Source organism: Melanotaenia boesemani, chromosome 12 (genome assembly GCF_017639745.1).
Source record: "Melanotaenia boesemani isolate fMelBoe1 chromosome 12, fMelBoe1.pri, whole genome shotgun sequence".
Classification (NCBI taxonomy): Eukaryota; Metazoa; Chordata; class Actinopteri; order Atheriniformes; family Melanotaeniidae; genus Melanotaenia; species Melanotaenia boesemani.
In genome coordinates this window covers 1351590-1372988 of record NC_055693.1, presented here as the reverse complement: position 1 = coordinate 1372988, position 21399 = coordinate 1351590, and the positions used below count along the sequence as shown (strand labels likewise).

Genomic DNA, 21399 nt, shown 5'->3' with positions numbered 1-21399 from the left:
TGAATGTGCAGTTTTTATACTTTTTTGGTTTTAGCGGGTCGTCCATTGACCGGTGGTTTGAGTCCTGCTTCTCCAGTCAATCTGTTGTTGTGTCCTTGGGCAAGACACTTCACCCTCCTTGCCTCCAGTGTCGGTGTTGCTGGTGTATGAATGATTAGTGGTGGTCGGAGAGGCCGTTGGCTCTGGTTAGCTGCCATATTTCCGTCTGTCTGTGCCAGGACAGCTGAGGCTACACATGTAGGTTCCATCGCCAGGTACGGATGAGGAGCGCTGTGGGTGCTTCAAAAAGCTTCACAGAAATGTATTATTATTAAATTAGGGAATAAAACATTTTAAAATGTTGACCCTTCATAACTACCACCCCGGTTGACAGCAGTGTTTTTGACCCCTTTTCAGTCCAGGTTTCAAACATCACAAATGCGGCGGCTCTGAAAGATTTAAACCATAACATCATCTGAAGTATTTCCAATGCAAGTTTCCATGTTTATGCAGATGATAGAGTCACATGTATTTCAGCATCTACACCTAGCCTGGCTAAGAGCGCCGGCTAGCGCAACAGTTATCTGAGAACTGAGGAAAAAAAACTAGGAAACGTTCCGGGACACCATGGCTGCCGTGTCCAGGTGGGCGGCATCTGTGACAGACCTGAAATAGAGAATGGAAGCGATGGAACAGAGAACCACGGAGTCCGAGGACAAGATAGGCGCTAATGAGGATAATGTCCTCCGACATGATAGAACGATAAGCTACCTGTTGAAACGGGAGGATATCTTCACCACAACATGCGACGATCTACAAAACTGTCCCAGAAAACAATGAATAGCAACATGGTCAGCTCCCACAGATCTCCTGGACCGGTGCTAGGACAGCCAGCTCCGCCACCCTCCGTTATCGTACGTTTCCTGGATTCTTGGTGAAGGAGACAGTGCTGCGTCAAGCATGGGCCCAGAAACGGGTTCTGTTTAGAGACAAACCAATGTGTTATACAGACTTTTCTTCTGATGTCCAGAAGAAGAGTGCTAAAGTTCAAGTGGTAACTGAACATCTGTACAGGGAAAGCCAGCTGCAAGTACCCAGCACAACTGAGAGTGTATTTGTAGTCTGGAGTAAAGACGTTCCCTCCCTGATCGAGGCCATGCCGACACTCGAGAAGTTGAGCATCACTGTGCAGGTGAGTGAGAGGGACAAGCTGGAGCAGCGTCTTACCTGGAGAGCAGAAAAGAGGTGAAGAAGGACTCAAAGACTTAGAAGAAAAAATGGCCGATGATAAGTTACAACATCTCAACAATATTAACGGTAATAATCCCATTAAAAGAAAAAAATACTAAATCGGTTAAAAAACGAACAGTTCTGTAGTCTTATTGCAGGAAGCTCATTTGAGAGATTCTGAGCATAAGAAAGTGGGAAGAGGATGGTGGAGCAGGTCTGCTAAGCTCGCTGCTCGGTAAATAGAAAGAGGGCAGAGAGAGAGGTGAAGGACAAACATGGCAAATATATTCTGTTAGTCGGTCAATGTGAAGGAGAAGAAGTCACCGTTATGAATAAATGAAGATAACACAGCTTTCTTTAAAGGTTAGCCTTACTACTCGCGACTGAAGCTAAAGCTACTATTATTCATGGAGGGGACTTTAACTGTATTATGGATGGGAACCTTGATAAAATGCCTGAAGATTAAGAACCTTTGAAGAGGAAATCTAGCGCTGCGAGGGTCATGTTGGAGGAGTTAGGACTGATAGACAGCGTTGAGTCGTGGGATAAAAGATTTCAGTCAGGCACATGGGTCACATTCACAAATTGACCTTTTTTACATCTCAGAGACAAACCTGCACCAGACGGGGATGTTTTATTGAGCCTATCAGGCTTTAGCTGAGACAGCACTATGCTAACAGATGCTCATATCCTCGAACAGTTAAAAGAAAGTATAGCAGAATATTTCATGATAAATGACAGTGATGGTGTTATGGGATGGAGCAAAGGCCGTAACTAGCAGGAATCATATCGAACTGGCTGCACAGATGAAAAATACAAACAACTGAACCGTAAGCTGAAAAGATTAGAAAAAAAGAGAACACTAAAATGACATCCTAGATCTGAAAGATCTGAATGAATGAAATCTTCTTATTAAACACTTTGTTCTTTACATAGTTGAATGTACCGACAACAAAACCACACAAAACTTATCAAAGAAAATCAGATTTATTAACCCATGGAGGTCTCGACTTGGAGTCACACTCCAAATTAAAGTGGAAAAACAAACTACAGGCTGATCCAGCTTTGATGTAATGTCCTTAAAACAAGTGAAAATGAGGCTCAGTAGTGTGTGTGGCCTCCACGTGCCTGTAGGACCTCCCTACAACGCCTGGACATGCTCCTGATGAGGTGGCGGATGGTCTCCTTAGGGATCTCCTCCCAAACCTGGACTAAAGCATCCGCCAACTCCTGGACAGTCTGTGGTCAACATGGCGTTGGTGGATGAAGACATGATGTCCCAGATGTTCTCAGCTGGATTCAGGTCTGGAGAACGGGCGGCCAGTCCACAGCATCAATGCTTCGTCTGGCAGGAACTGCTGACACACTCCAGCCACATGAGGTCTAGCATTGTCTTGCATTAGGAGGAACCCAGGGCCAACCACACCAGCATGGTCTCACAAGGGGTCTGAGGATCTCATCGGTACCTAATGGTAGTCAGGCTACCTCTGACGAGCACATGGAGGGCTGTGCGGCCCCCCCAAAGAAATGCCACCCCCCACCATTACTGAGCCACTGCCAAACTGGTAATGCTGGAGGACGTTGCAGGCAGCAGAACGTTCTCCACGGCATCTCCAGACTCTGTCACGTCTGCCACATGTGCTCAGTGTGAACCTGCTTTCATCTGTGAAGAACACAGGCCGCCAGTAGTGAAGTTACCAATCTTGGTGTTTTCTCTGGTAAAAGCCAAACGTCCTGCACGGTGTTGGTCTGTAAACACAACCCCCACCTGTGGACGTCGGACCCTCATACCTCCCTCATGGAGTCTGTTTCTGACCGTTTGAGCTACACATGCACATCTGTGGCCTGCTGGAGGTCATGTTGCAGGGCTCTGGCAGTGCTCCTCCTGTTCCTCCACGTACAAAGGTGGAGGTAGCGTTCTGCTGCTGGGTTGTTGCCTCCTACGGCCTCCTCCACGTCTCCTGATGTACTGGCCTGTCTCCTGGTAGCGCCTCCATGCTCTGGACACTACACTGACAGACACAGCAAACCTTCTGGCCACAGCTCGCATTGATGAGCCATCCTGGATGAGCTGCACAACCTGAGCCACTTGTGTGGGTTGTAGACTCTGTCTCATGCTACCACTAGAGTGAAAGCACCACCAGCATTCAAAAGTCACCAAAACATCAGCCAGAAACCAGAACTGAGAAGTGGTCTGTGGTCACCACCTGCAGAACCTCCTTTATTGGGGGTGATTTGCTAATTGCAGATAATTTCCTCCTGTTGTCTTTTCCATTTACACAACAGCATGTGGAGCTGGTTGTCAGTCAGTGTTGCTCCCTAAGTGGACAGTTTGATTTCACAGTCTGATTGACTTGGAGTTACACTGTGTTTATTTTTCTGAGCATGTGTAAAACTGAAAGGGCACTTAGATAGCCAAATCAGAAATATTATGAGAAGCTAGTTGTTTACTAGCATTCCTGTTAAAAAGGTGCAGTCTAACAGAGTTGTCCTAAAAATGCAACATCCTGCATCACTTTCTATGATTTCCAACCCAAAACAGGTTGCAGATGCTTTTAAGACCTTCTGTAACATCAGATATATTACAAGATAGAAACAAGCTTAATGAAATTTGTAATGATATTAAAATGCTGAAGCTCACAGAGACTGAAAAAGACTGGCTGACATGGCCAATTTCAGAAGAAGAAATGGAAGAGGTTATTAAAAAATTCCCCTGGGACAGATGGTTTCCCCGGTGAATTTTACAGAATGACACCAGCACTGTGTAAAGTACTTAATAATGCTTCAGAGAAACGAGCTAGTCAGAGGATATAACATCTGTAGTTCATAAAGAAAGAAAAAACTCATACAGAACAGTTAGTCTGCTGGGAACTGATGTTAAGATTCTCAGCTCCATCTCAGCAAGGAGGCTGCAGATCTGCGTAGGAAAATGAATCCTGATCAAACTGGATTTATTCCAAGACGTCAGGGTGCCAATAATATACAAAGAGCCTTAAATGTGCAATCCCTGACCAGGAGATGCACACATGCTTTAATGTTGCTTAGTTTGGATGCCGTAAAGGCTTTTGATGGGTTAGATTGGAGTTATTTGGATTATACTTTAGAAGCAATGGCTTTCAGCTCTACTTTCCTCAAATGGATCAGACAGACAGACAGACAGACAACTTTATTTATCCCCGAAGGGAAATTGCGTTGTTACAGTAGTCCAGTAATAACATAAAAAAATCCACAGTGGAATAAATTAGAGAAAAAAAAAAACGAATACAAGAGTGAATTGGCAGATAAAGTGCAGTGGCAAGATGAGTAATAATGAAAATAGCTATCAGATATTGATATGTAAATATGACTATGTAAATAAAGGAAGTGCAAGATAATACAGAATGTTGAATGATGTGCAAAGGATACAAATATTATATAATTGTATATCAGAGCGACAACTATAGGTTGCAGTAAGTTCAGTGGTTGACTTAGTCCAGTTGTGTGATCGTGTCTCTGGCAGAGGTAGATGAGTTATGGAGTCTTATTGCAGCAGGAAGGAACGATCTCCTGTACCGTTCCTTAGAGCAGCGGGGTTGGATCAGTCTGCTGCTAAAACTGCTCTTTAGCTTGTCCAGTGTGTTATGGAGGGGGTGGGAGGGGTTGTCCCTGATTGCCAGCAGTTTTGCCAGCATTCTCTCCTCCACCACCTCCTCCAGGGTGACAAGTTTAGAGCCGACAGCAGACTCTGCCTTTCTGATCAGTTTCCTCAGTCTGTTGGCGTCCTTTGCCTTGATGCCCGCACCCCAGGACACTGCAGCAAAGAAGATGGCGCTCGCCACCACAGACTGATAAAACATCTGCAGCATCTTATTGCAGACGTGGAAGGACCTGAGCCTCCTTAAGAAGTAAAGCCGGCTCTGCCCCTTCTTGTAGATGGCGTCAGTGTTGGTGGACCAGTCCAGCTTATTGTTAAGTGTGACGCCTAAATATTTGTATGAGTCCACTGAGTCCACATCCGTCCCATTGATGCAGACAGGAGAGGGCAGAGGCTTTTTCCTCCTAAAGTCCACCACCATCTCTCTCGTCTTCGCCACGTTCAGCAGTAGATGGTTCTCCCCACACCACCTCACAAAGCGGTCCACCAGGTCCCTGTACTCCGCCTCCCTCCCCCCCTCCACACATCCCACAATGGCCGTGTCATCAGAGAATTTCTGCAGATGACACGATTCAGTGCAGTACTTCAAGTCTGATGTATATGTGGTGAAGAGGAAGGGAGACAGCACAGTTCCCTGGGGGGCCCCAATGTTACTGATCAGACGATCAGACACGCAGCTCTGTAACCTCACAAACTGCGGTCTGCCCGTCAGATAGTCGTCTACCCAGGCGACGAGGGGAGCACTCACCCACATGTCCAGCAGTTTGGCCTTCAGCAGTCCAGGCTGGATGGTGTTAAAGGCGCTGGAGAAGTCGAAGAACATGATGCGGACTGATGTGTCAGGTCTATCCAGGGAGGAGTAGGCCCTCTGCAGCAAGTAGATGATTGCATCATCAACCCCAACATGGGGCTGATATGCAAACTGGAGGGGGTCTTGTGATTGGCTCACCAGTGGCCTGAGGTGCGCCAGAACCAGTCTCTCCATGACCTTCATGATGTGAGAGGTCAGTGCTACTGGCCTGTAGTCCTCCAGTGCAGTAGGACGTCCTTTTTTGGGCACTGGGACCAGGCACGATGTTTTCCAGAGCACTGGCACTCTCTGAAGGCGTAGGCTCATGTTGAAGAGGTGCTGGAGAACTCCACAGAGCTGACCGGAACATGCTTTCAGCACATAAGGGCTGAGTCCGTCCGGTCCAGCGGCTTTCCTCTGTTTGAGTCTCTCCAGTTCTCTCTTCACCTGGCTGGATGTGATGTGGAGTCCAGACTGGGGGGTAGGGGGTATAGCAGGTTCTGAGGTGGATGTAAGCAGTGGGCTGGGTGGTGGAGGTGACAACAGAGGTGCTAAGAGGTGTCTGCAGCCGGAGGTGGGGAAGAGCTGTGGGGGCTGTGAGGAAGTCCTGGGGGCAGGAGATGAGAACGGGTCCCAGTAGGTGGTGGTGTTGGTGTTGGTGGGGGGAGGTGGGGAGTTGTTGTATTGAGATTGAGATGCAGAAGAGGGCCTGCCAGTGGAGGGGGGGGTTTGAGTTGAACCTATTGAAAAACATGTTCAACTCGTTGGCACGTAGCCTGTCCCCCTCGGCTGCACCCCCGCCTCTCCTCTGAAAGCCTGTGATCTCTCTCATCCCCCTCCAGACGTCCCTGGTGTTGTTGTCCCCCAGTTTGCGTTCAAGTTTTCTCCTGTAGTTGTCCCTGCTCTCCCTTATGCTGTGTTTTAGTTCCCTTTGTACACACTTGAGTTCAGCATGATCCCCCGATCTAAAGGCTCTCTTCTTCTCATTAAGAAGGATCTTCAGGTTGCTGGTAACCCACGGTTTGTTGTTAGGGTAGCAGCGAACCTCTTTTGTGGGGATGGTGTTTTCAATGCAGAACCCAATGTAGTCAGAGACACAGTCCGTCAGGCCATCGATGTCCTCACCATGTGGCTCATACAGCGCATCCCAGTCCGTGGCCTCCAGCGCTCCACGCAGTGTTTCCATGGCCTCAGGAGACCATTTCCTCACTGTCCTCACTGTGACTGGGTGCTGTTGAACAACAGGCTTATATGATGGTGAGAGCAGGACTAGGTTGTGGTCTGACCTGCCCAATGGTGGCAGTGCAGTGGAGCTGTATGCATCCTCAACATTTGCATACAGCAGATCCAAAGTCTTATTTTCACGGGTGGTGCATGTAACAAACTGGTGGAAGGTTGGTAGAGTGGATGAGAGAGACACATGGTTAAAATCACCTGTGATGACGATGAAGGCCCCAGGTTGTTTAATCTGTAGTCCCGCAGTTACAGAGTGGATGACGTCACACGCTGCTTCTGCGTTACCAGACGGTGGAATATAAACAGTTATGGCGATAACACTGGTAAATTCCCTCGGCAAATAATATGGGCGAAGTCCGACGGCGACAAGCTCGATGTCCGGGATGCAGAGCTGCTCTTTAATGGAGACACTGGATCAACACTTTAAATAAAAACCCTGTATCCAGAGTACGGGTGAACGGACGTTGTTCTGAGGTTTTTAGGCTGAAAAGAGGAACAAGGCAGGGGAGTCCTCTGTTACATTACCTTTTCCTTAAGTATCGAACCATTGGCTCAGTTAATAGGGCAGAATGAACAAACAGATGGAGGTTTAACACATAAATTAACTTTGTTTGCAGACGATATTCTCCTCTTCATAAAACCCTTTAACATCTATCCCCCACTGATGCAGTGTCTAGAAGCTATGGGGAGATTTCTGGGTACAAAGTTAATGAAGGGAAGTCTGAAGCCATGATGGTGACGGGGTTCTGGCCAAACCAGCTCGACAACATAGCGACTTTCCGTTGGGCAAAACAGGCATTCAGATATCTGGGGGTTAACGTCGCCAACTCCTCGCAGCTTTATGCAGATAACTATGGTGAACTTATTGCTCAGATTAGCGCTCCCACTGTCATTAATGGGAAGGGTGGAGGTGATTAGGATGAACATCCTGCCCAAGTTTCTTTTCCTTTTAACGCATTGTGTGTAAAAGTAAATTGCAAGACAAAGTTTTGATAGTTTAATTTGGCAGAACAGGCTGAGGATAAGGCTAAAAGTTTTGTGTTCTGGGAAAAGACATGGTGGATTAAGAGGGTATTACTGGGCTGCCCAGTCAAGAATTCTGGTGGCATGGATCAGAGAAGGTGGTGAAGCAAGGTGGGTCCATACTGAGCAGTGTTCACTTCTCTAGTGGTTCTCCCCTTTCAGAACCCAGGAGTGTGGAAAACACTGAGGATCCAAAATGAGTGGGTTGATTTCCCTCTAAAACATGGGAAGGGATCAGGGAGAAATGAGACTTACCAAGAGCAACAAAAATGGCTTCCATTCTGTATTTTTTACCAGCCAGGCTGGACCGCATCATGAACAGCACCAAGGAGCCTAGAACAAGGCAAGGCAAGGCAAGGCAGTTTATTTGTATAGCACATTTCATGTACAGGACAATTCAAAGTGCTTTACATAAAACAAAGACATTACAGATATTTAGAATAGTAAAAGGCATCAACACATAATCAACACATAATCACAATAAAATAATAAATTACATTCAAATGATTAAAAGCAAGATAAGTTAAAAAAAAAAAGTTACCGTGCAGATTTCATGCATAGGCGCATGAGAAAAGAAAAGTTTTTAACCTGGATTTAAAAATGTCTACATTTGGGGAAAGTTTAATCTCCACTGGCAGTTTGTTCCATTTGTTTGCAGCATAACAGCTAAATGCTGCTTCTCCATGTTTAGTCTGGACTCTGGTCTGGACTAGTTGACCAGAGTCTTTGGATCTAAGAGCTCTGCTAGGTTTATATTCTCTGAACATATCACAGATGTATTCTGGGCCTAAACCGTTCTGGGATTTGTAAATGATCAGAAGGGTTTTAAAATCTATTCTGTGACTGACTGGAAGCCAGTGTAAAGATTTCAAAACTGGTGTGATGTGTTCAGATCTCTTAGTCCTGGTTAAAACTCTAGCAGCAGCGTTCTGGATGAGCTGCAGATGTTTAATGCTCTTTTTAGGAAGTCCTGTTAAAAGACCATTACAGTAATCCAGTCTACTGGAGATGAATGCATGGATGAGTTTCTCTTGGTCTTTCTGGGAGACTAAACTTTTAATTCTGTTGATGTTTCTGAGCTGGTAAAAAGCTGTCTTAGTGACAGCTTTGATATGGCTGCTGAAAGTCAGATCTGAGTCTATCAACACTCCCAGGTTACGAACTTGGTTGGTAATTTTAAGAGCCCGAGTCTCCAGGTGTTTGCCAATGCTGACCCTCTTCTCTTTGCTACCAAACAGAATAATCTCAGTTTTGTCTTCATTTAATTGTAGGAAATTCTCCCTCATCCAGGTGTTTATTTGCTCCAGACACTGACACATTAAGTCTATTGGACTGCAGTCATCTGGTGACAGAGACACATAAAGTTGTGTATCATCTGCATAACTTCGATAATTAATGCTATAGTTTTGTAATATTTTACCCAAAGGGAGCATATACAAGTTGAACAGAAGAGGTCCAAGGACTGACCCCTGGGGGACTCCACAAGTCATGGCCACTCGCTCGGATTCATAGCTGCCGATCGTAACAAAATAACTCCGGCCTTCTAAATAGGACCTGAACCAGTTAAGGACCGCTCCAGAAAGTCCAACCCAGTTTTCCAGCCTGTGCAACAGGATTCTGTGATCTACAGTATCAAACGCAGCACTGAGATCCAACAGAACCAGGACTGATACTTGACCAGAATCGGTATTCAACCTAATGTCATTTAACACTTTGACCAGAGCTGTTTCAGGGCTGTGATGAGGTCGGACGCCGGACTGAAATTTATCAAGATTTCCACTTTCATTTAAAAAGTCATGAAGCTGGTGAAATACAACTTTTTCAATAATCTTGGAAATAAAAGAGAGGTTAGAGACAGGTCTATAGTTGTTCATTATAGAGGCGTCTAGAGTCCTTTTCTTTAGGAGTGGCTTAATAGCAGCTATCTTTAGTGACTTGGGAAAATGCCTGATGCCAGTGAGCTGTTAACTATCAGTAGGAGACCACTTTCTACTGAGGTAAAAACTGTTTTTAAAAAGTCGGATGGTATCATGTCCAGAGTGCATGTTGTTGATTTCAAATGCCAAACTGTTTCTTGTAGGACTTTTAAATTCACCATTTTAAATTGTGACATGACATCAGAATTATTTCCGGGTTTTAGACACAGACTAATTTTCTTGTTTGACTGTGTGGAATTAATATTTTGCCTAATTGTTTTTAATTTTTTGGCTAAAAAAGTTTGCAAATTGGTTGCATTTCTCAGTGGAAAGGAGCTCTGGGCTTATCTGTTTAGGAGGATTTGTAAGTTTTTTCAATCATAGCAACAGAGTGCGAGAATTGTTGACATTCCTGTTAATCATTTCAGATAAATGCAGCTCTCTGGCCTTGCACAGCTCATTGTTATAGTTACGCAGGCTTTGTTTGTACAGCTCATAGTAAATTTGAAGTTTATTTTTCCGCCATTTCCGCTCAGTTTTTCTGCATTCTCTTTTTAGGCTGGTAACCACAGTGGTGTTTCTCCATGGTGTTTTCTGTTTGCTCAAGTTGCTCTTGATTCTTATCGGTGCAACAGCATCCATTACATTCAAGATTTTCAGATTGAAATTATCCAGGAGTCTATCAACTGACTCTGCACTGGTTGTTGGTAACATAGCTATGGCCTCCACAAACTTAGCACTTGTTCTTTCATTAATGTACCTCTTCCTAACGGAGAAGCAGGTTGGTTGAGCATTCTGAGTGATCAGTAAATCAAACAAAATACAAAAATGGTCAGACAAGGCCGAGTCAGTGACCGCAACAGAAGAAATATTAACACCCTTTGAAATAACCAGGTCCAGAATGTGACCTCGAATGTGGGTCGGTTGTTTAACATGTTGCCACAAACCAAACATGTCCAATATGGAACAAAATTCCTTGACATTACCATCCGTCATGTTATCTATGTGAATGTTAAAATCCCCAGTTAAGATGAAATGGTTAAAATCAGTAGAGATAACCGACAATAATTCAGAAAATTCATCAATAAAATTTACACAGTGTCCTGGACGTCTGTAGATGATTAGAAATAGGATTTTAGGAATGCCCCTTAAAATAAAACTAAGATATTCAAAAGAAGTAAAATCACCAAATGACATTTCTTTACACTGGAATGAATCTTTAAATAAGGCAGCTTCTCCTCCCCCTTTCCTCCCGTTTCGACATTTATTCATGAAACTAAAATGAGGGGGTGCTGTTTCATTAAGAACTGTAGCACTTGTGTCTTCTGTTAACCATGTTTCTGTCAGAAAAAGAAAATCTAAACTGTGAGAAATGATGAAGTCATTAACTAACAGTGACTTGTTGGACAGAGATCTAACATTTAGTACAGCTAGCTTTATGAAGTTTACACTGGTCTCTGTTGTATTCTGAGTTATACAAGGTACAGTTAACAGATTAGATCGATTCACCCCACAAGCTGACCGTGTTCGATTCCTTATTTTACTAACACAGGAATCCTACTGGGTCCAGGCTTGATCTCAGAACAGCTGTCAGTAGTAGCAAAACTACAGCAAGGACCCTGAACACATCATGGCATGTTATCTTTGTTGTGAATTCTGCTGCTCTGGGAACCTCCTCCCATGCCCTGCTCGGTCAGGACAGATGATCTAATAGGAGGATGAGGAGGGGGAGGGGGGGGAGCCCTGTATTTCTTGGTAGATGGTGGTCGCTGGGGTTCAGACATGGATAGAGACATCCTTTTAAGACCTTGGGTGATGTGGAGAAGAGGGTCTGGTGAGGGGGGAGAGCTGGCAGTTGATCGCTTCTCTGCTGTGTCCTTCGCTCTTATCTGTACATCATGTTTGGGTTTGCCGTCCCAACAGCATGACGCAAGTGTGCACCAAGTAATCTGCATCCAGTTAGATTTGGATGCACACCATCAGGTCTGAATCGCTCCTTACAGTTCCAAAAGATATTGAAGTTATCAATGAACTTTATCCCATGGGTGATACATGCGTTTGATAACCATGTGTTCAGGCTGAAAAGTTCAATTCCTTTACCCGCTGTAGGAATGGGTCCTGAAATGTAAACATGGTGTGCTCCCAACTGACACAGTCTCTCCAACAGCAGAGAAAAGTCTTTTTTCAGGATCTCAGAGCCAATTTTCCTCCTCAGAATATCAAAAGACCCTGTGTGGACAATAATCTTCATACCATCTGGATGTGAAGACAGAATGGTCGGCAACATCTCTGTCAGTTCCCTGACTGATGTATCAAAAAGTGTTAAATTTTCCGTCTTTGCCATCCTGACATGCTGTGTTATAGAGTCCCCAATCAGAATTGTGTCTATTTGTTTTTGTGTGGAGGCGCTGATAGCTTCTCTAGTCCTCCTGTTTGTGGGATTTTGGCCTCTCCTCCTGGTCTGGTTAGCCCTGGGCTGAGTTTTAGGGCTATTTCTTGAATTTTGATAAATCCTTGCATTACATTCATCATCATTCATTTTAATATGACTCAACACATCATATTTATTATGCAGTGAGACTTCAGGTGGTGGAGTGAGTGCTGGAGCTTTAAATTTCCTGCTGGATTTACCTCTGCGACGAACAACATCAGACCAGGTTCTGGCCGGGGTTGATGACTTTGGTCTGGCACCAACAGTGTTCCAGTAGGAGGGATCAGTCTGATGGTCCGGTTTGGGATTTTCCTCAGCTATTCCAATGTCATTTGAACACATCCAGGGAAGTGTATCAGCCAGGTCTGTAGCGGGAGGCTCCACATTCGACATGCCTTCGCGTATGAAGATGTGACTCAATCCATTTGACAACTCAGTAGCATGTACAGAAGCTACTACAGAGTCAATAAATTCTTCATTCACACGAATGTCTTGCAGTGTTTCAATCCTCTTCTCCAGCTGTGTTATCCTCAAAGAAAGTTGCTCACACTCAGTGCAGCTCACTGATACTGCAGGGTTAGGAGACATCGTTCCACTAGTTCTCCGATGGAAATCAACTAAATTTATCAAAAAATATATTCGTTCCAGTGATTTATAAGTGACCAGGAGTCCTTGTTCCTAAATTTCTTGCCGGTAAAGATAAGAAAAAAGAAGAAAAAAAGAAGAAAAATGCAAGCAGAAAGGAGAGCAGAGCAGGAAGCGTCCGCACGGCAGCAAAAGCAGGAAGCAAAACAGTTCTGGATTGAGACAGGACTACCCCCCAGAAAACCGTCACACATTCATAAGAGGATTCATTTGGATGTAACTGCAACCACTTGATACTGAGAGTAAATGTTGGAGATAAATATGATAGTGGAGGATGAGGAGTGGGCGGAGCTGTGGCACAGATGTTGAAATATCTGTAATTGGAGGGAATTTGCATGGAAACTACGGATGAGATTTTTCCTTTAAAAGTGTCTGGTTCCAATCACTTCATTTATAAATCACATTTTAAAAACAAAAACATCAAAATTCAGCAGAAACGTCGTGAACTCTGTTGGGACTGTGACTAGGTCGCTGATTTTAAACATTGTTGCTGTCGGGCAAAAACCTCCTGTGTCCGAAATTGGTGATTTCTGTTTTCCTTTGTAAATAAGAACTATTGGTCAGCCTTTATGTCTGTAGTTTTACAAATATTTAACCAAAGATATAGGATGTAAAACACAACAGCAAGTTTGATGACATTATGTCAAGTTATTATAAAACCATACAGTTTTTTTTCATTTTTTGAAAAGTTTTGGAGATGGGAGGTTTGCGCCCGACAGCAGCGACATTTTTCTGGGACTTCTCGAAATTACACAAATATTGGACCGAAGTCGGCGGAGCAGTAAAACAATAGTAAACATCAGTGCTCCCACAGGAAAGTGGTGATTTGATTTTCCCTCGGACCTGTTTTGTTAACGATAGCCCTTAAAGTACAATCTCTCTCCATCTATAAAAATAAATTAAAACAAGCACTTTTATTAACATATATTTAGTTTAAAATAAAATGCAGCTGGTATATTAAATTAATCAAATATTTAAATATAAATTATCTTTATATGGAACATAGCCCTTATGATTGCATTCACTGCAAATGAAGTAAAACTTGGAAACTAAACATGTCTTCTTAAATATAGAATTCTACGTAGTTTTCTAGACTTACGCAAGATTGATGGAATTGATTAGATTGGATAAATATCTTATTGTGTGTTTAGTGGAGCCCCATTTATAAGCCAGCTATGGCTTCTGGGGTGTCGCATTTTATAAGGCCTATTTTGTAATATTTGTGAATTGTTTTATACTGTTGTCTTGTAATAATAAAAAGCTTTCTCATAAAGTAATTACTGTGAACGGGCTGAAAGGAAAATATCACAGCGAGGTTGCTACTGAAGATGGACTCGTACGGGAAAGATGGGACGTGTCTCTTCATATTTGGCAGCATGTAAATAAAACCATGAGAAATGTTGGTTCATGTATCTACAAACAAGAGATGAGTAAATCTAACATTTATGAAGAAACATTCTCAGCCAAAAATGTTTTATTTATTGTTTTTTTGTAATTGTGTCTTTATTTATTTACTTTTTTATGCTTTGTAATATTTTTTCTTGCATTGTTGATTGTAAACTTCTGCGTATGAGAAGAATGTGGCGTCTTGCTGTGTGTGTATTGGACCTGCTCTCTGTGTTTTCTACTAATGTTAAATAAAGTTAAAAAAATAAATAATTTAAATGCTTCCTCTAAAGGCCTGATGCACTTTACCATGACGCTCCTGTTCATCACAAGCTCTCGCCGATCTGCTGTTGCTGGTGTTGCTGGTCTGACGTTGATAAGACTGAAGCATCTGTAGATGTCTCCTACGTAGACCATTTCAGCTGAAACAGGCTTTTCTGGATAAAGTCTGATCGCACCTCTTACTGTTCACTGTTGCTGACGTCAGAGCAGGAAAAAGTTTTAAACGCTGCTCCTGGAACGACCTGGAAAAGGTCCTGGGACTCGCTACATGCTGGTAGATTTTAATTCATGGTGAAACGGTGAATCAGAGTGTAACTCTTTAGGAGCTGCCTCAACGACTGCCTGTATAAACCCTCAAATGTTTTCATTTTGTACCTTTTACTGTGCAGCGAGTGCATAAGGCCTCAAATGTTTAAATCACAGAAAACCTCCTGGACCAGACTTGGTAGAGATTTATTTTTTGAAAATGGCTGTCGCACAGCCTCTTAAGATACTTTTTAATCTTTGGATTGAAAGTACAGAAATTCCATCAGTTGGAAGTCAGATTCTGTTGTTCCTCTTTTAAAAGGAGGCGATCCGGCAGTTTTAACCAACTACAGGTCGATATCACATTTCAAGTCAAAAATGACTGAATCTCTTGTGTGTGATCGACTTAAAGAATTTTTATATTCAAATCTTATATATATATATATATTCAAAGCTTCTTTTAAATTTGCAATCAGGTTTTAGGAAAAAACACAGTACTGCTGCTATTGAAGCACTTTTGTAATACTACTCCTGGATACATATATCCATCCACTCTCTTCCGCTTATCCGGAGTCGGGTCGCGGGGGCAGCTGCCTAAGCAGGGAAACCCAGACTTCCCTCTCCCCGGCCACATTCACCAGCTCATCCGAAGGGATCCCGAGGCGTTCCCAGGCCAGCCGAGAGATGTAGTCTGTCCAGCGTGTCCTGGGTCTGCCCCGGGGCCTCCTTCCGGTGGGACGTGCCCGGAACACCTCACCAGGGAGGCGTCCAGGAGGCATCCTAACCAGATGCCCGAGCCACCTCATCTGGCTCCTCTCGATGTGGAGGAGAAGCGGCTCTACTCTGAGCCCCTCCTTGATCACCGAGCTTCTCACCCTATCTCTAAGGGAGAGCCCGGCCACCCTGCGGAGGAAACTCATTTCGGCCGCTTGTATTCGAGATCTCGTTCTTTCGGTCATTACCCACAGCTCATGACCATAGGTGAGGGTAGGAACGTAGATCGACCGGTAAATCGAGAGCTTTGCCTTTCGGCTCAGCTCCTTCTTCACCAGGACAGACCGATGCAGAGCCCGCATCACTGCGGACGCCGCACCGATCCGCCTGTCGATCTCTCTCTCCATCTTTCCCTCACTCGTGAACAAGACCCCGAGATATGTAAACTCCTCCACTTGGGGCAGGACCCCATCGCAGACCCGGAGAGAGCACTCCACCCTTTTCCGGCTGAGGACCATGGTCTCGGATTTGGAGGTGCTGATTCTCATCCCAGCCGCCTCACACTCGGCTGCGAATCGCTCCAGTGCGAGCTGAAGATCACGTCCCAATGAAGCCAACAGAACCACGTCATCCGCAAAGAGCAGAGACCCAATCCTGAGGCCACCGAACCGGATCCCCTCGACACCTCGGCTGCGCCTAGAAATTCTGTCCATAAAAGTTATGAACAGAATCGGTGACAAAGGACAGCCTTGGCGGAGTCCAACCCGCACTGGAAACGATTCTGATTTACTGCCGGCAATGCGGACCAAGCTCTGACACCGGTCGTACAGGGACCAGACAGCTCTTACAAGCGAGTCCGGCACTCCATACTCCCGGAGTACCCCCCACAGGAGTCCCCGGGGAACACGGTCAAATGCCTTCTCCAAATCCACAAAACACATGTAGATTGGTTGGGCAAACTGCCATGCCCCCTCGAGGACCCCAAAGAGGGTGTAGAGCTGGTCCACTGTTCCACGACCGGGACGAAAACCACACTGCTCCTCCTCAATTCGAGGTTCGACTATCTGACGGACCCTCCTCTGCAGCACCCCTGAATAGACCTTACCGGGGAGGCTGAGGAGTGTGATCCCCCTGTAGTTGGAGCACACCCTCCGGTCCCCCTTTTTGAAGAGGGGGACCACCACCCCAGTCTGCCAGTCCAGGGGGACTGTCCCCGATGTCCACGCGATGCCGCAGAGGCGTGTCAACCAAGACAGCCCTACGGCATCCAGAGCCTTAAGGAACTCTGGGCGGACCTCATCCACCCCCGGGGCCTTGCCACCAAGGAGATTTTTAACCACCTCAGCGACCTCAGCCCCAGAGATAGGCGAGCCAGCACCAGCTACCCCAGACTCTGCTTCCTCATCAGAAGACGTGTTGGTGGGATTGAGGAGGTCTTCGAAGTATTCCCTCCACCGCCTCACAACGTCTCGAGTCGAGGTCAGCAGCCCCCCATCCCCACTGTACACAGTGTTGACGGAGCACTGCTTTCCCCTCCTGAGCCGCGGGATGGTGGACCAGAATCTCCTCGAAGCCGTCCGGAAGTCATTCTCCATGGTCTCTCCAAACTCCTCCCACGCCCGAGCTTTTGCCTTAGCGACCGCCGAAGCCGCGCTCCGCTTAGCCCACCGATACCCATCAGCTGCCTCTGGAGTCCCACAGGCCAAAAAGGCCCGATAGGACTCCTTCTTCAGCTTGACGGCATCCCTTACTGTCGGTGTCCACCAACAAGTTCGGGGGTTACCGCCACGACAGGCACCGACGACCTTATGGCCACAGCTGCGGCTGGCCGCCTCGACAATAGAGGCACGGAACACAGCCCATTCAGACTCAATGTCCCCCGCCTCACCCGGGACTTGGTTGAAGCTCTGCCAGAGATGGGAGTTGAAACTCCTTCTGACAGGGGACTCTGCCAGACGTTCCCAGCAGACCCTCACAACACGCTTGGGCCTGCCAGGCCTGACCGGCATCCTCCCCCACCATCTGAGCCAACCCACCACCAGGTGGTGATCAGTTGACAGCTCCGCCCCTCTCTTCACCCGAGTGTCCAGGACATGCAGCCGCAAGTCCGACGACACGACTACAAAGTCGATCATCGAACTGCGGCCTAGAGTGTCCTGGTGCCAAGTGCACATGTGGACACTCTTATGTCTGAACAAGGTGTTCGTTATGGACAATCCATGATGAGCACAGAAGTCCAACAACAAAACACCACTCGGATTCAGATCAGGGGGGCCGTTCCTCCCAATCACGCCCCTCCAGGTCTCGCTGTCATTGCCCACGTGAGCATTGAAGGCCCCCAGCAGAACGAGGGAGTCCCCAGAAGGAGTGCTCTCCAACACCCCCCCCAAGGACTCCAAAAAAGGGTGGGTTACTCTGAACTGCTATTTGGTGCATAGGCACAAACAACAGTCAGGACCCGTCCCCCACCCGAAGGCGGAGGGAGGCTACCCTTTCGTCCAACGGGTAAACCCCAATGTACAGGCGCCAAGTTGGGGGGCAATGAGCAGGCCTACACCTGCTCGGCGCCTCTCACCGGGAGCAACTCCAGAATGGAAGAGGGTCCAGCCCCTCTCGAGGGCAGTTGTTCCAGAGCCCAAGCTATGCGTCGAGGTGAGTCCAACTATATCTAGCCGGAACCGCTCAACCTCGTGCACCAGCTCAGGCTCCTTACCCGCCAGAGAGGTGACATTCCACGTCCCTAGAGCTAGCTTTTGCAGCCGAGGATCAGACCGCCAGGGTCCCCGCCTCTGGCAGCCGCCCAGCTCACAATGCACCCGACCCCTATGGCCCCTCCCGTAGGTGGTGAGCCCACGAGAGGAGAGGCCCATGTCTCCCTTTCGGGCTAAGCCCGACCGGGCCCCATGGGCAAAGGCCCGGCCACCAGGCGCTCGCCTCCGTGCCCCACCTCCAGGCCTGGCTCCAGAGGGGGGCCCCGGTGACCCACGTCCGGGCAAGGGAAACCTTGGTCCTTGTTTTTTCATCATCATAAGGGTTTTGTGAGCCACACTAAGCCCAGGGTTTCCTTAAAAGCTGGAGACGCCCTGGTGTAGCTGCTTTGATTAGCATGTTGTTTTAGATCTCCTGGTTTGTCTTTTAGCTTTGATGTGTTTGTGTTTTGCCTCCATTATGTTTTTACTTTGGTTGCATTAGTTTCTGTTCTTTGTGCTGCTGTCTTGGCGAGGATGTTCTGTTTAAAGAATTTTTTTTCCTGTTTTCCTGGTAAAATAAAGGTTAAATAAGAATTAAAAATAAAGGAAGCTAATAAGTTTGATGAAATCCAGATTTTCTTTATTAATTTGAGTCATTTTGTGTTTGACATGTAGAGGACGGACTGTAAGGCGGTGCTCAGCGTTCTGCCGGGTCAGGTGATGGGTTCAGACGGGTTCCAGCTGTCAATTACTCTGTCCGAGGTCCACCTGCCCCGGATGTGGGTGGAAAAGCACCCCGACAAGAACAGCCAGGTGTGTCTGCATGTCTCCTCCGTTCTCGTCTTACTCCGGTCAGACGCTGTCCTCTGACCGTCTCCTCTGTCCTTCAGGCCTGCATGCTGGTCTTCTACCCAGACTTCCAGCTCAGCTCCTCCTCGGCTGCCGATGAGGTCGTCCTGCTGTTAGACACCGTCCCGAGTCCATGAGGGGGGAGGCGCTCCGCTCGGCCCAGAGAATCGCCCTGCAGGTTCTCCGGAAGCTGGACCACAACTTGAGACTCAACATCATCCTCTTTGGAACAGGTCGGTTTCCCGGGATTAAACGGAAAACTTCCCAACACAAGAAATAAAATCTCAGTGTGTCAGAGAGTCCAGCTCATCCTAGTCCAGGATCCACATCCAGATCTGGTCTCCAGTGGGTCGGACCAGTAACAGCATCATAACCTATAAACATGATGGGTTGTGGTTGAGCACCTTGCATGTCAGCTTCTGCCATCAGTGTGTGAATGTGTGTGTGAATGAATAATGGATACGCAATGTAAAGCGCTTTGGGTGCCTTGATAAAGCGCCTTATAAATCTAATCCTTATTTTCCAGGATTGCAGCTCCTCTAGATCTATTTTGATAGTAGGAATGAAAAGCTGCCCCACCCAGCCTGTAGACCTCCAGCAACATCCCATCCCAAATAGAACGAAACCTAGCAACTAGGACACGGCCCCCAGCCCTCCGATGACCACTGGTACTACTGTTGCCTTCACCTTCCAGGCTTTTTCCAGCTCTTCATTGAATCCTTGGTATTTCTCCAGGCTCTCGTGTTCCTTTTTCCTGATATTTCCATTGGTGGGATGGCTACGTCCATCATTACGGCTTTGCTGCTTATCCATGATCACATGTCCAGTTGGTTGGCCACCACCGGTCGGTCTGTATCGGGAAGGCCCACAGGATCTTAGCCCTCTCATTCTCCGGCGAGATTGCAGATTCAAACCAGGCACGCTCAAATATTCATTCATTGAACTGTATTTTCACCAGTTTAATCTAAAAATTCTTGAAAGTAGAAAAAGTGTGTCTTTTAAGGAACAATCTGGAGCACAGCAAGGAGGATTTGGCCATCCTGACAGATTTTATAGATCGGCACTATGACATCTTCATGGAGAAGCCAAACCAAACATCAACCCCCGCTACCTCATCTAAGCCAAGAGACAGCGAAATGAGGACTCACCTGGAGCAATTTCTCCACTGGGGAATGACTCCTCCTGGAAGTGGGGCACAGAGATGAGCGCCTGGTGGCCGGGTCTTTGCACATGGGGCCCGGTCGGGCTTATCCCCCCTCCCATGGCCTCACTACCTACAGGAGGGGCTATACCGGGCAGGAGCAGTGTGAGCCGGGCAGCGGAGACCCTGGCGGTCTGATCCTCGCGGTTCTGGCTAGAATGGGGACCTGCTGACCTCGACTTGAGACGATTTGGGTCAGTGGAGGGAATACTTCGAAGACCTCCTCAATCCCACCGACTTGTCTTCCGATGATGAAGCATAGCCGGGGGATCCTGGGGTGGGCTCTCCTATATCTGGGGCTGAGGTGGTTAAAAGCTGTGCATGAGGTTTGCCTGGAGTTCCTTAGGGTTCTGGACAAGTAAACTAAGCTGACAATCATCTGGAGTTCGTAGAAAAAAAAATAATACAATACAAAGACAGCAACAACAAGATGTATCACGACAACCAAAGTACCAAAGACACATGTAACCGTGTTAGCTTTGCTATGAATGTTTAAAAGTTGTGTTTAATAGAACTCATCTGGTTCAGTGTGTCCTTCAGCTAAGAACATTGAGTACAGAGTGACAGACATGCAAGATTAAGAATCATCAGTTATCAGTCGGGTTAGTTACATCAGATACACGCCTCAATTCATCATTCACCCACACTGAAGAGCACATCCACGAGCAGTGGGTGGCCTGCTCACATCTATGATAACTGGCCAGTTACCTTTGGTTGTGTGTGAAGCCATCCCATCGTACGAAGCAGTCTCCCGGCTTATAGAAGACAAAATGTGATCACATCCAGAGTTCATGGTTCAGCAGGATGATCAGTCCTCTGAGCCCAGGGCTGCATTGCTTTACCTGTGATCCGAATTAGAATAAATCTTTGCTGATTTTGAAGAGATCCTCTCTTTTTTTATTCTCGAGCAAATAAATCTGTTAAAAAAAAACAAAAACAAGCATAGTTCTTAGTGTATAAACCCACTGGACAACTCAGTGGCTGTGTCAGCATGAGGATGAGGAGGGATCAGAGATGAGTATGATCCTGCAAATATGACCACGCCTCTACGGAGACTAGAGACAGACTGAGACCCGGGCGATCAGCAGCAATCCCAGACTAGGAACCCAAGCCACCCCACCACAAAGACTACCCCCAACAGAAGAAG

General features: G+C 46.5%; 1 protein-coding gene across 1 annotated transcript in view; it reads left to right on the top strand.

Moving 5' to 3' along the window:
• The window catches only part of LOC121650520 (protein mono-ADP-ribosyltransferase PARP4-like), a 73179-nt gene that overhangs the window by 22649 nt on the left and 29131 nt on the right, over positions 1 to 21399 (top strand). Inside the window, 3 exon segments of the mRNA XM_042002075.1 lie at positions 18878 to 19015; positions 19093 to 19173; positions 19176 to 19284. Of these exon segments, the coding sequence (XP_041858009.1) occupies positions 18878 to 19015; positions 19093 to 19173; positions 19176 to 19284 (328 nt within the window).